This window comes from Ornithorhynchus anatinus, chromosome X1 (genome assembly GCF_004115215.2).
Source record: "Ornithorhynchus anatinus isolate Pmale09 chromosome X1, mOrnAna1.pri.v4, whole genome shotgun sequence".
Taxonomy (NCBI): Eukaryota; Metazoa; Chordata; class Mammalia; order Monotremata; family Ornithorhynchidae; genus Ornithorhynchus; species Ornithorhynchus anatinus.
In genome coordinates this window covers 81,635,360-81,648,537 of record NC_041749.1, presented here as the reverse complement: position 1 = coordinate 81,648,537, position 13,178 = coordinate 81,635,360, and the positions used below count along the sequence as shown (strand labels likewise).

The following is a 13,178-nucleotide window of genomic DNA, read 5'->3' as shown; positions in this document are numbered from 1 at the left end:
AAGCCTTCCCCTCCTTCAAAGCCTTACTGAAGGCACATCTCCTCCGAGAGGCCTTCTCCGACTAAGCCCCTCTTTCCCCTTCTCCCATTCCCTTCTGTGTCACCCTGACATGCTCCCTTTGCTCTTCCCTCCTCCCAGCTCCACAGAATTTATGTACATATCTGTAATTTATTTATTTATATTAATGTCTGTCTCCCCCCACCCCCCGCCAAACTGTAAGCTTGTCGTGGGCAGGGAACGTATCTGTTTATTGTTGTATTGTACTCTCCCGAGCACTTAGTACAGTGCTCTGCACACAGTAAGTTCTCAACAAGTACGACTGAATGAATGTACATATGTATTTAATTTTCTAAAATGTTTCCTAACCTAATCAGCAAAAAGACACCACCTCTGTCATTATTATCTAGTGGTAATTTGAATGGGCTTTCATCTCTATACTTGACAGGCAAAATATTTAGCAGTTGAGAGAGAAGAAAAGGGAGGTGGTTGAAGCCACAGTAAACTTTGCGTCGAAGTGAGAGCTCGCTGCAAAAAATAATGACACAAATTCACTGGCACTATCTGGAAAGAACACTACAACAAGGGCATTTCAACTGGGGATGGCTGGAATTATTTCAGGGATGGTCTTGAATTCTAAGAACACAAGCAAAGCCATTAGTGGATCAGCCCAACGGCCACCCAGCCCAGTATTCTGCCTCCAACAGTCGCAACGGGATGGCAACGGTGGGATAGTTGTTCTCTCGGACATCCTTCCTAACAGTTGTGGTGCACCAATTAACCATCCCTAACTCTCTGCGGTGATTGCCCTGAGCTTGCTAACACCAATGGTGTTGATGCTAATGATGCAAACAATTCTACAATTTAGTACTTACGGCTTTTTTTCCCCTTGGATTACAAGTCATTTAAAATGGTCAAAACATTCCGTAAACGTTCGCGCTCTGCCAATAAGGAGCACGGAGGAGGGGACCGGCTCCTTGCCTCCGCAAAAGCTTTGAGGCTGAGCTCCGAGAGATCTGACTGAACAATACCAACTGTATGCACATAGGCCAACACAGGCCGATGACTCACTCGAGCCACATTTGGTTACATTCCCAGGTTCGACAGTTAGTCACCACGTTGATCGGAACGTGCTTTCACTACTTAGAAAATAGATGAATGTTTCTTTATATTAGTTTTGAATCTACTACTTTCAAACTTCAATGGATGCCCCCCCTCATCCTTAGTGGTGCATGATTTGGGGAACGGACATCAGATGTTCCACCTATCCATGATTTTACTGACTTCAGTCACGTCTCCTCTGACTCTTCATCTTTCCGGTATGAAGAATCTACCCTCACATGTTGCTTCTCTGCCACTCCTAATCATCTTAATTGCCCTTCGCTATTCCTTCTCCAGCTCCTTTCCTGAGGACACAGTGAACAAAATGGCTCAGTCACGTGGGCACAGGCAAAAATGGTGCTATATATTGGCAAAACTAATCCTTCTGTTTTCTATACACTTCCTGACCACGCACAGCATTTAGTTGGCCTTTCTGGCTGCCACTGCACTCTGGACCAATGATTTTACAAAACCGTTACCGATGACTCCAGAATCTAAATGCTGCTGAAAATGAGGAGGATGACGACGACTCCAGATAGACAGATAGCATCAACTGTGCAACTAGTTTGGAATGCATTCCTTGCTCACATTAAGTCATCTGCCCATTATTTACCCTATCATTCAGCCACATGATGTTGAAGTCTCCCCCAAATTTATATCCATCTGCATAATATTTCACCACCCAGAAAAATCTAATGTTATCTCCAATGCTGAAGATTTCACTACGCTCTCCCCCTTTCAAATTGTTTTTGAATGTTAAACAAAAATCGATCTTCATCCTGAACCCTGGGGGAATCCTACTATTCACACTTCTCCACCAGAATTAGTGGTCCTTCTATCGTACACTGTAGCTAGTTTTCCACCTGTGACAGAACACTCCCTCCGATTCCACGATGACTCTTTTTTATTTTCTTTTTAAGAGTTTGGTGTGGAACTTTGTCAAAAACTCTTGAAAAGATAAGTATATTATGGCCACTGGATCCCCTTCAACCCACACGCTTACTAACCCCTTTCAGTAAGCCCAAGAAATTAGTGAGGCATACTTTTCCCTTTCAGAAACCATGCTGACTTTCCCCGAACAGGCTGTGCTTTTTCAATTCTTATTGACACCATATTTACAGATTCTACTAATTTGCCAAGTAATGTAGTAAAGACTCACCAGTCTGTAATTCCCAGGATCACATCTCTGGAACCCTAATTATAGATGGGGGTTTCCACCAGTCTTCCAGCATACAGAATGTTTGCAACGGCAGGAATTCTGCAACTTTTCCTACTGAGTTCCTTCAGAACTCATCGATGGATACCTTGTTTACAATTAGTTTATCAATTAGATCTAAAACATGATTAAAGGAAGAAAACAATGGAAAAAAACTAAACCTAAATAGGAAGAAAATTATCCCAATCTGAAAACCATGGCTGAGTCCCCTGACCAAGTGCAATTTGTGAAGGGGGTGATGACAGAGGAAACAGTACCTGGGTTCTCTCAAATCTCTCAGGTTGAAACAGTGGGCAGGGGATTATATTTAGGTTCTCCAGGATTGCATATGATCCCTCACTGACAGCGAAACGACCCCTAAATGTCAACTCCGTCCTGCTTTTGAAGAATTCGCAAATCGCATGTTAAAAAAAAGTCATTTGAGCTATTTATTATTCCTGAAAAATCTCTTCCAATCACTTAGTACTAGGGATAAATATTTAGTTCAGTAATATTACTGCAACACTCGGGTGAACAATTCAGAGAAGTTCAACTTGGCAGTATTTTAAAAGATTATTGAAAAAGTAAATAATTTTGAATAACTGACTTAAACCAATGAATACTACTGTCGTGCATCCAAAACAGAATACTACTATAATTCCAAAGTTATTGCAAATGCTCAATTTACAAGCATTTTAGAAGGAGATAAAGGACAACTCTGTATTAAAATGCTTAGGGCTTGAATCAGGGAGGGGAGATGAGTGGGAGGAAGAGATGAGTAAGGCAATGGCCCCATTTAGTTACCTGTGCCAGGGAGAGCCCTGGGCAAGCTGAGGGCTTTGCAGTACGGCAGCAATCAAACTCATCCATCGTTAGAGCATACGTCCCGTTACCTTACCCCAGACTCCCCACCTCCATTAAAGGTTATCCCATCTTCTTCATACCAATAAGGATTTTCACAGACTAGGGCTACTAAAATCATCAAACTTTCCCCTGAAATAGGAAGTGTACGAAAACTATGGTCTTTAGAAGTAAAATTCTACTCAAAAGACGATCATAACAATTAATTTTCCAACTATTGTACTTTCACCACTGTGCTTTACACACGTATACCCCTCCATCTGGATATTAATGTATTCCAAAATGAATCCAGTTTTATAAATTATGTAGGTGTCTCCTAGTTTGATAAATATTTGATAAACCAGCAAAAAATTATACCGATTTTCAGGCTTTCATTACTATTTAATAGATATACGACTTGAAAAAAAATTAAACACTGTTTCATAAATTAAACCCAGAAATTGCTTGAACTTGTTTTGTTTTGTTTAAAAAGACTTCCTTGAAAACATTTGCCAAATGTGGTTTTGTGAAAGGCATATTTACTAAAGTATAAGTCACAAAGGGTCTGGTGAAATGTTTGAACGCAAAGGTTTGAAATGTACTATTTTTAGCTGCCTGAAAACTCAGCAAATGACGGTTGTCATCCTTTAAATTAAGTGTATTTGGGCAGAGAAAAAATACTCCAATTATATGTGGGGGAAAGTGTAATTTACAATAATAATCTAACCAACTACATTAGGCTAATGAAAATAGTATCCTAGAATGGTTGCCAAAAGGGATGTTTCTCTGCGGTCATACTTTTATCATGCATCGCCTCATTAAAATAAAAGCAGTTTGGCACTCAGTGCCTGTAAATCCACTATCATTAAAGTGATCGTATTTTCAGGAGCTCCAGGTAGGGCAGGGGACAAGGCCAAAAAACAGATGAAGCAATAGCCACAGACATAAGGAAATGGGGAGAGGAGAGGAGGGGTGGGGAAGACTGGTAGCAAGGGGGCATGGTAACTGACTGTATAAATAAAAGATATACCAAAAAAGGTGTAACACACATACACAAACACATACACACAGAACACTCATCTGGCCACTGTCGTTTCCTCCCCGTCATTCAGTCGTGCCAAATTGCAGCACCAGGGATCCAGCCACCTAAACTATAGCTTCAGGGTACTATTCTGCCCGCAGCAGCCACAGGCTGTTACTTCCAGTAAGTGGCCCAGAAGTAGCCAATTGAGCTTTCCACTCCTCCATTTCACTGCTGCGCTGCCCCTGCGGCCGCCTTTGTGCCCTCTAGCCACCTGGCTGAAACCAGGACTTAAAGCTGACTCACTGGCCATTTTTTGGATGGTGGGACTTGAGCCCAAAATTCAGGACAGCCTGCCTAATAATGGGGGATGGATAATCTCTTTAGTGATCACTTATCACAGCTCTGCAAGGGTGGTTGGAAATTTAAATTAAATAGACTTCAAATCCCAAATGTCTTTAGACTCGAAAGTGGCTTCTGGTTACCAAGGGTAAAGCAGTCTGATTCAACAAAATATTTACAATATCTTTAAATTGTTAAAACTGCCAGATTTAATAATGTAGCTCAAAGCACGCTGAACCCTGTAATTCATTTTTTTAAAAATGACCCTGAAGACCCTTCGGTTTTGTTGGATTTTGCAAGCTTTCCTAAGTTTGCTGCGATTCCCTTCCCTTGTCAACCCCTTGTACGGCTCACCATTGGCCGGCTGTCAGTTATACGCTTGCAGCCTAAATCCTGTAGAATCACTTGGTCCTATTCCCCACTTGCCAAATTGTGAAAATCTAAATTGAGTTTGAAGAGTCAGACAGGTGAGAACGAGGCAATAAAATTCTATATTACGCAGAAACACTGTGAATATATGCAGACCCAGGTGAAGGTTGAGGAAAATGATGGCTTCAAAGGCTTGCTACTGCTTGTGATTCCCCTAAGCCTGACTGATCATTTCACTCATCTTAAATTCCACTGTCATTTGAACCTCACATGGCATGCCTGGGCAAATTTGATGACTTGGATGTTGTTTTAGAGACCGGGCTCTCGGCCAAGTCTGCTCTGCCTACTCCCTTGACCCACCAGGGCAGCTCTAGACAACACCTCCCTTATTTACGGAACTGCTGTAAGAAGTCAAACTGCTGCTTACGAGCAAGTAAGGCCCAATATACTTGTGCTTCTTGCGCCTTTAAAAGCGAGACTATGGACTCCTTTACCACCTTCACTCTTAAAACGAAATACTAGAATGTCAAAGATTAATCTGCCACTTATCTAGAAGAGACAAACGAAAAGCACAAAGTTCACAGTCAACATTTCTCGCCATTAATAAAATACTGTAACAATAATTAGTATTCCCCAGAATTTCGCCACTAAATACAGAATTTTTCTTTCTCTTTTCTTTTATTTATTTTGCAAGCTCAAGGACAGGCTATCTGAGGTTTGGGTTTTTTCTTTTTAAGCTGTTACACTTAAAAATAGCAAATCATTCTACATGTACTTTCTTAAAACATCATACCTACAGTCTAAAACTTCAGTTGTACAGCAACCTACCAAATCAGGACCCCAAACACACCTCCGACTGAAACAAACTTTGCCTAAAGGGATATCAGTTTTGACAGGAAGTCCATTTCTAAGAAGAATTCTGGATGAAGATTTCTTCAACACACACTTGCTTGGTTACCTTCAGCCCACTTATCTTCAATGAACGGCTGTCCTTTATAATCCTCTATCAATATCTCCAAAGTTTAAAAGTCACCAGCTCTTACCACAGGCCCACAATGTTTTTAGCCCAGGACATGAAAATGGCTTTTCACTCATTTGTTGCTGTCATCAATTACTATATCACAGCCACGGTTCCTGATGAACTGCCTCTGCTGACTCTGCCTGGAAGACATGCCTTTTTTTTCCTTTTGGGTTTTGTAGTCTTTCATTTTGACTTCCAAAGCACGGAATTAAGTCGAGACATTATAAAGGCACAGTTTTAACTTCACGCGAACATTTCTAGAGTAAAACTTTTTCAAGATTTTTAGACACACACAAGGCTTACTAGCACAATTTAACTGGACTGTGAACCCCATGAAGGACAGGGCCCGTGTCCAACCTGATTGACTTGTATCTTCCCCCAGCGCACAGAACAGTGCTTGACACATAGTAAGAGCTTAACAAATGCCATTAAAAAAAAAAAATTTAACACCCACATCATTCTGCTACTCTCAAGCACCACCTTGAGTCTGAGCGAAAAGGTGTTTCAGAGATGGAAAATTAAAGGATTAAGTCACATTAGGAATTCAATGATGGATTCTCAGCCTATTCGGTTCCAAAAGAAAACAAAGTACGTGTCAGATAAGAATATGGTTTGGTAACACTAATCAAGGCAAATCAAAAATGGTGTACCCAGTTGTACGTCCACAGTCTTGTTAGGCAGGAGAAAGAGTTCTCATTTTCTGGATTGATTTATCTTTCCAATCTCTGCTTGTGCAGTTAACAGCAAACCATCTACCCTTATATGCTAATAACATTCATTCTAGCCCAGCAAATACTGTTTTTTAAAAGGTCAATAAACGAAAATGGAGCATCGGCCTAGAGGAAAACAGACCAATTATCAGGACCTTTATTGAGAAGCTCATCACAGAGGAAGAAGAGAACAAGGACAAGCAAAATAGGAATCGAAGGTGACCGAATACTCCGAGTTACTGAAGTAAAGTATAAATTGAGTCGATCTCTCAGACTCATATATTTGCTTCTCCCCCCCCCCCCCCCCAACACCCCTTCAGTCAGCATGTAGGAGGGGGAGTCAGCACTTTTTTTTTTTTTAAGAAAAAATAAAACTAAAAAGTTAGACCCACTACAAATAGCCAATTTTTTTTTTCAGATTGCACAAATCACCAATACAAAAATGAAATTTAGTAAGCACTCTGTTAGATGCTACATCACGGTAGTTCTTGAAAATCTTCACACAGTGATGCTCTTGAGGGATAAAAGAAAACTTCCGTAATTTCTGTCAAAACCCAAGGAGCTTCAGGGAATAATTAGCAACCTTGGAAGGTCAAAATTCCAAATTGGTCACACCTGTGCTTCGAATAAAAAAATGGTATCTGTAGGCATACCAAACAATTGACGTTTTAAGAATTTTAGTTTAATGCTGAATCTTCAAAATCTATATTTAGTTCAATTCCATTTTCTCTCAAACACTTTAAAAGTACATCTCAAGAGTACTAAATATCATCTTTCTAAAATTGAAACCCAGTGAAGAGCTATGATGCCTCAAAGAGAAAAAATATTATTTTGTGCGTCATGTTTGACGCTCGCCATTAAGGACAAACGGAAATTTGAATACTTTGTTTCTCAAATCGTTAATAAGATCCGAAGCAGACAGCAACCAAACAACTTACGATTTGTTTTCACAATCGGTGGTATGTAGCTGACAAACAACTGGGACAGATGTGACCGACTAAGACAACAAAGAATCCTCATATTCCTCCAAACAACGTCGTGGGCACTGAATCAATCCTTGAGCAAGAGACGTGCTTAAAGTCAAACAGTACACTGAACTTACTCTAGAAACCAACTGATATTCGATCTCACAGCCCAATTTTATTGTGCACTGCATCAGCCGTAAGGAAAATCTACTGACCCCATATTCCAACTCCAATCTCATACCTCACCTTAATTATGCTTGCCAAAAACATATACCGATTTTTCAAAACCCAAAAATTAAGTTGGGTGCATCTCCCACTATCACAGAACTGTTACAATATCTATACAACCATTTCTCCTTATATACCTGAAATGTTGCTTAAATACTAGCTTTTGGATTTATTAAAACATTTCATTCTTGAAATCAAATGTTCAAACATCCTCAGTTTTGCTGGATACATATCAAAAACTGTGTTTAATCAGATGTAAATGATATAAAATTTTACCCAAATTAATGCTGTGACTACTTACGTAGTAGTCCCCTATCTACTTACATAAACCTGCCATTATATCACCTTGCTTCTTTCCTGTTTGCAGAATATAGGTTATATGCATGTTTCTTTTTTCCACAATAACTAAAGGTCTGTCTTTTTTCCACAACGGGAATGTAAGGTTCAGTGACTTTAACACAGTATGAAGAAAAATTTAGGATTCTGTATTTCAAACTGACATTAACTGTAGCAGTGAAAACCTAACTGAATATAGTTCAGGTAGAGGGTACCTCATGATGCATGCATTACAACTCTTTTTTTTAATACAGAGCAAAGTATTACCATCATGCAATAACAGCAGGACTGATGACAAATAACCTACAGGTAATTAGGCAATGCCAAATCATTACTTCTCCGACACACTTGGGTCAACAAAATTATTCCCACTACAGTATTCCAAATGTGATGTTGGTGGCAAACAATGAACGTGTTTTACCCCAATCCCAAGAATCAGTAATTCTCAGCTATGCTAGTTAAAATACATTTTTATAGATGCTCATCTCCACAACAACCATCAGCATTACAGCAATTTACAAGAGGGCCATTAAGAAATGGTTGGACTAGTATCATTCAAGGCAAAAAACAAAAAAAAGTCCTCATCATTCCAGTATTTCAGACCAGATTACAGAAAGGCTGTAACTCCTTAGTTGTGGAGTTGCAAATAAAGACATCTAACTCTTAAAATATCATTTGAAAACAGTAGGTTAGGCCTCCCAACTCCCAAATTCCCTCTTATCAACCAGTAAAGGCTAATACACTTCCTACCGCTGTTCTTTTTCCCTTTACACTGTTTGAACACTGTCTGAACTTTCCAGGGAAATAATGAAGGAGCCCAAAAAGGTACATTTTTTCTTCTCAAACTTCTACCTCCAAGATCATGAATATGGCCCTTAATCTTTAGTATTTCAGTGATCCCACTGTCCATAACTTATCTATCTTTTCAACCTATTTGCCTTCCCCTATCTAATTTATGAGTCCCAGGGGGGAACGGGGACCATAACCCGAAATGTTTATCTTTTAATAACCCCAGCGTCCAGCACAGTGCCAGGCACATTGTTAGTAAGCATTAACGAACAATGTTCATGAACTTTTGTTTACAGTCTTACTACAAATGTGGCCTAGAAAGCTTTTCACTTCACTGGAATAACGAATAAAAGTCTCTCTCGCAGGACTGAAATAAATCGGAAACTTTTCAAAACGATCTTAAACTTGAAGTACAAATTTAAACACCCACATTAAGCATAACAAAAACATGCATTTAAGCAGAAATTTCCTTTTTTTTTTAATCTTGGTACCTGGGCTGAGACTGTTTGATGTTCTGTAACAACGTGGCGCAGAACAGAAAATACAAATTTCCGAAAACCTAATGAGAAACGACTTCAGCAGCGAAAAGCGTGTTTAGCAAGTATGTTTTTTTGGATGCTCTCCTTTTAAATAGGTTCTCCAGACTTGGGGGGGGGGGGGGGAGTGCGTTTAAATTTACAAGTTCTGAACAACCGAGGGCTAAACTAAATTTAGTTACTTCCAGTTGCATTGTTTTAATATATTCTCTATTTGTGTTACTTCTCAAAGCCCACACGCCCCTCCGGAGAGCACATCCTCCACCATTTGATCTTTGAATCGAGCCAATGTCTGATTACTATTAAGGTCCTATCAACTCCCAACTCTACCCACTGATAGCCTTTTACCACAGCATTCTGAAATAGCTTTGCACTCGACGTTCACCCCGATGTCATGCTCGAAATAAAAATTACTGACATTCACACCCACGGACAGAGCAGCAACGCAAGTTCACAATGCTGTATGTATGCCCACTGGCAGGGAGAAGCACGTTTGCTGTATGGGGTATCTCCCGTTAAACGGTGTCCCTAAATCCCTCCTAAAACAGTCTTCTTCTTCAGAACTGCGGGAAACACAGGAAATTCCGATCGTTAAAGAAATTGGCAGGATCGGTAAGATTATCTCGAGGGTCCCCAAATCAAGTTACCCCTAAAGAGTGCGATTCCTACAGCTGTTACGTTCCGAGAACTTGGGAGAATCGTATAGCCGGGCTAGTCGGAGCTAAGAGAAAAGCAGGGCGCGATCGGGCAAACGAACCATTCGCCGAAAGGAAAAACATGGTCTTATTTTGAAAACAAGAAACAACTTTCCACTGCGGGTATCGGAGCATTTGACAGAGTAAGTGATTAATCTTCAGCGCGATCCTGGGAGGCAGGCGAGACGAGCGTTTCCCTGATTTAGAGATTAAGTAAAAGCCGCGGTTGACAGTGAAGGCAGGGGAATGGGAGAGGAATGAGAGCGGGGGGGGGGGGGGGAGGCGGGGGGAGGTGATTGATCTTCGTGCCCGGCCTCCACTTTTTAAAGTACGGTAATAAAACCGTGTCCCTGGCTGGATGCAAAAGTAAGTCGAGAAGGGGGTGGGGGAGGGGAAGGGGAGGAGGAAGAGGAGTAAGGGGAAAGGGGGCCGGGGGGGGGGGAGGTATATCTCGGGCGCCCTTCCCTCTCCCCATCTCGGCGGGGCGAAGCGGAGACTAGCCTTCACGAGCGGGAAAGCCCGCCGGGGTCCCCGCGCCCCCTCGCTCCACCCCTCGGGTCGGGCAAGGCGCCCGAGACGGGGGCACCGAGGCGAGGGAGCCGGGAGCGCTCACTTAGGGGGCCGGCCGGTCTCCCCGGAAGCCAAGGTCGGGCCGGGAGGCCGGGACACCCACCTGCAGGCCCCAGGGGCGGGGGCTGCTGTTGCCCGTCCTCCCCGAAGATGAGCTTGAAGTCGAACTCGTCGTTGGCGCCACAGTTTGCAGTAGTCATCGGTTTGGCAGGGGGCTCGAGGCGGCCGGATCCCCCCACGCGGCGGCGATGGCTCCCGCTCGGGCACCGGCGGCGACAGTCGGCTGGTCCCCTCAGCGTCGCTTCATGCCCGGGGGCGGGGGGAAGGGGACGGCGAGATCAGCGGGAAACTTTCTGAGAGGTGTCGTCCCGGGCCCCCCTACCGGACTGCGCGAGCGCTGTGGGGCCCCCTTCGGCCGACCGCTATCCGCACCTCTTACCGCCGCCGCCGCACCGCCTCCGAGCGCGCCTCCGCTCTCCGCGCGCGCGCGCAAAGCTCACACGCTTCCGCACCGGGCCCCGCTCATCCACCCCGCGTGCGGAGCCGCCTCCCCCGCCCCCCACCCAGCCCGGAGCCCCGAGCCCGGAGCCCCGAGCCCCGACGCCCCTCTCCCATTGGCCGCCCGAGGCCCCGCCTCCTCTCGCTCCGCCCGACCTGTCACTCGCGGGGCTTCGGGACCGAAGGCCGGGAGCGGGGGCGGGAGGAAAGGGACCGGGGGGAGGAGCCCATCGAGGGAGGAGGGAAGAGGGAAGAGGGAGGAGGGAGGAGGAAGTCGGGGCCCCGCTGCGCCTTGGAGCCGGCTGGGACTTGTAGTTGCAGCGCCTTCACCTCACCGGAGTTGGAGTGCAGCGCACTGGACTGCCGTCGGCTCACCCTATTTATTTTGTTGCTAATAATGTTGCTATTTGTTAAGCGCTTACTATGTGCCGAGCCCTGTTCTAAGCGCTGGGGGAGATACAAGGCAATCAGGTTGTCCCACGTAGGGCTCACAGACTTCATCCCCATTTTACAGATGGGGGAACTGAGGCCCAGAGAAGTGAAGTGACTTGCCCAAGGTCACACAGCTGACGAGTAGCAGAGCCGGGATTCGAACCCATGACCTCTGACTCCCAAGCCCGTGCCCTTTCCACTGAGCCACGCTGTTGAGATGTACACCCCCTTGATTCTACTTATTGCTATTGTTTTCGTCCGTCCGTCTCCCCCGATTAATAATAATGTTGGTATTTGTTAAGCGCTTACTATGTGCAGAGCACTGTTCTAAGCGCTGGGGGAGAGACGGGGGAATGAGGTTGTCCCACGTGGGGCCCACAGTCTTCATTCCTATTTTACAGATGAGGGAACTGAGGCACAGAGAAGTGAAGTGACTTGCCCACGGTCACACAGCTGACGAGTGGTGGAGTCGACATTCGAACCCATGACCTCGGATTCCAAAGCCCATGCTCTTTCCACTGAGCCACGCGTACATCGCCTTGATTCTATTTTTTGCTATTGTTTTAACGAGATGTTCATCCCCTTGATTCTACTTATTGCTATTGTTTTTGTCCGTCTGTCTCCACAGATTAATAATAATATTGGTATTTGTTTAGCCCTTACTATGTGCAGAGAGCACTGTTCTAAGCTCTGGGGGAGACATGGGGGAATCAGGTTGTCCCACGTGGGGCTCACAGTCTTCATCCCCATTTTCCAGATGAGGGAACTGAGGCACAGAGAAGTGAAGTGACTTGCCCACAGTCACACAGCTGACAAGTGGCAGAGCCGGGAGTCGAACTCATGACTTCTGACTCCCAAGCCCAGACTCTTTCCACTGAGCCACGCTGCTTCCCCTCTGTCAGTGGGCAAGGACTGTCTCTGTCTGTTGCCGATTTGTACATTCCAAGCGCTTAGTACAGTGCTCTGCACATAGCAGAGAAGCAGCATGGCTCATTGGAAAGAGCACGAGCTTGGGAGTCGGAGGTCATGGGTTCGATTCCCGGATGTGCCACTTGTTAACTGTGTGACTGTGGGCAAGTCGCTTAACTTCTCTGTGCCTCAGTGACCTCAACTGGAAAATGGGGATGAAGACTGGGAGCCTCACGTGGGACAACCTGATGACCCTGTATCTCTCCCAGCTCTTAGAACAGTGCTCTGCACATAGTAAGCGCTTAACAAATACCAACATTATTATTAGTAGTGGTAAGCGCTCAATAAATACTATTGAATGAATGCGGGAGAAGCTGGAGGCGTGGGGCCGGAGGGAGCGCCCCGTAAGTGGCCGGTGCTGAACGCTCAGCATTACCGTGTGAGGCTCAGTGAAAAGAGCCCGGGCTGGGGAGTCGGCGGGCATGGGTTTGAATCCCGGCTCCGCCACTTGTCAGCTGGGGAACTCTGGGCAAGTCACTTGACTTCTCGGAGCCTCAGTTCCCTCATCTGGAAAATGGGGATGAAGACTGCGAGCCTCGAGTGGGACGACCTCGATCTCCCCCA

The 13,178-nt window shown here is 44.4% G+C and overlaps 1 protein-coding gene across 3 annotated transcripts in view; it reads right to left on the bottom strand.

Annotated features, from left to right (window-relative positions):
• Positions 1-11,243, bottom strand: part of NFATC3 (nuclear factor of activated T cells 3) — a 196,411-nt gene extending 185,168 nt beyond the window's left edge. For 2 of the 3 annotated variants that reach the window (XM_029050383.2, XM_029050384.2), the window contains exon 1: positions 10,819-11,243. In XM_029050383.2, the coding sequence (XP_028906216.1) occupies positions 10,819-10,915 (97 nt within the window). In that variant the 5' untranslated portion in view covers positions 10,916-11,243. The remainder of the gene's footprint in view (positions 1-10,818) is intronic. The other variant, XM_029050385.2, reaches the window with a different exon arrangement.
• Between the last annotated feature and the right edge of the window lie 1,935 nt (positions 11,244-13,178).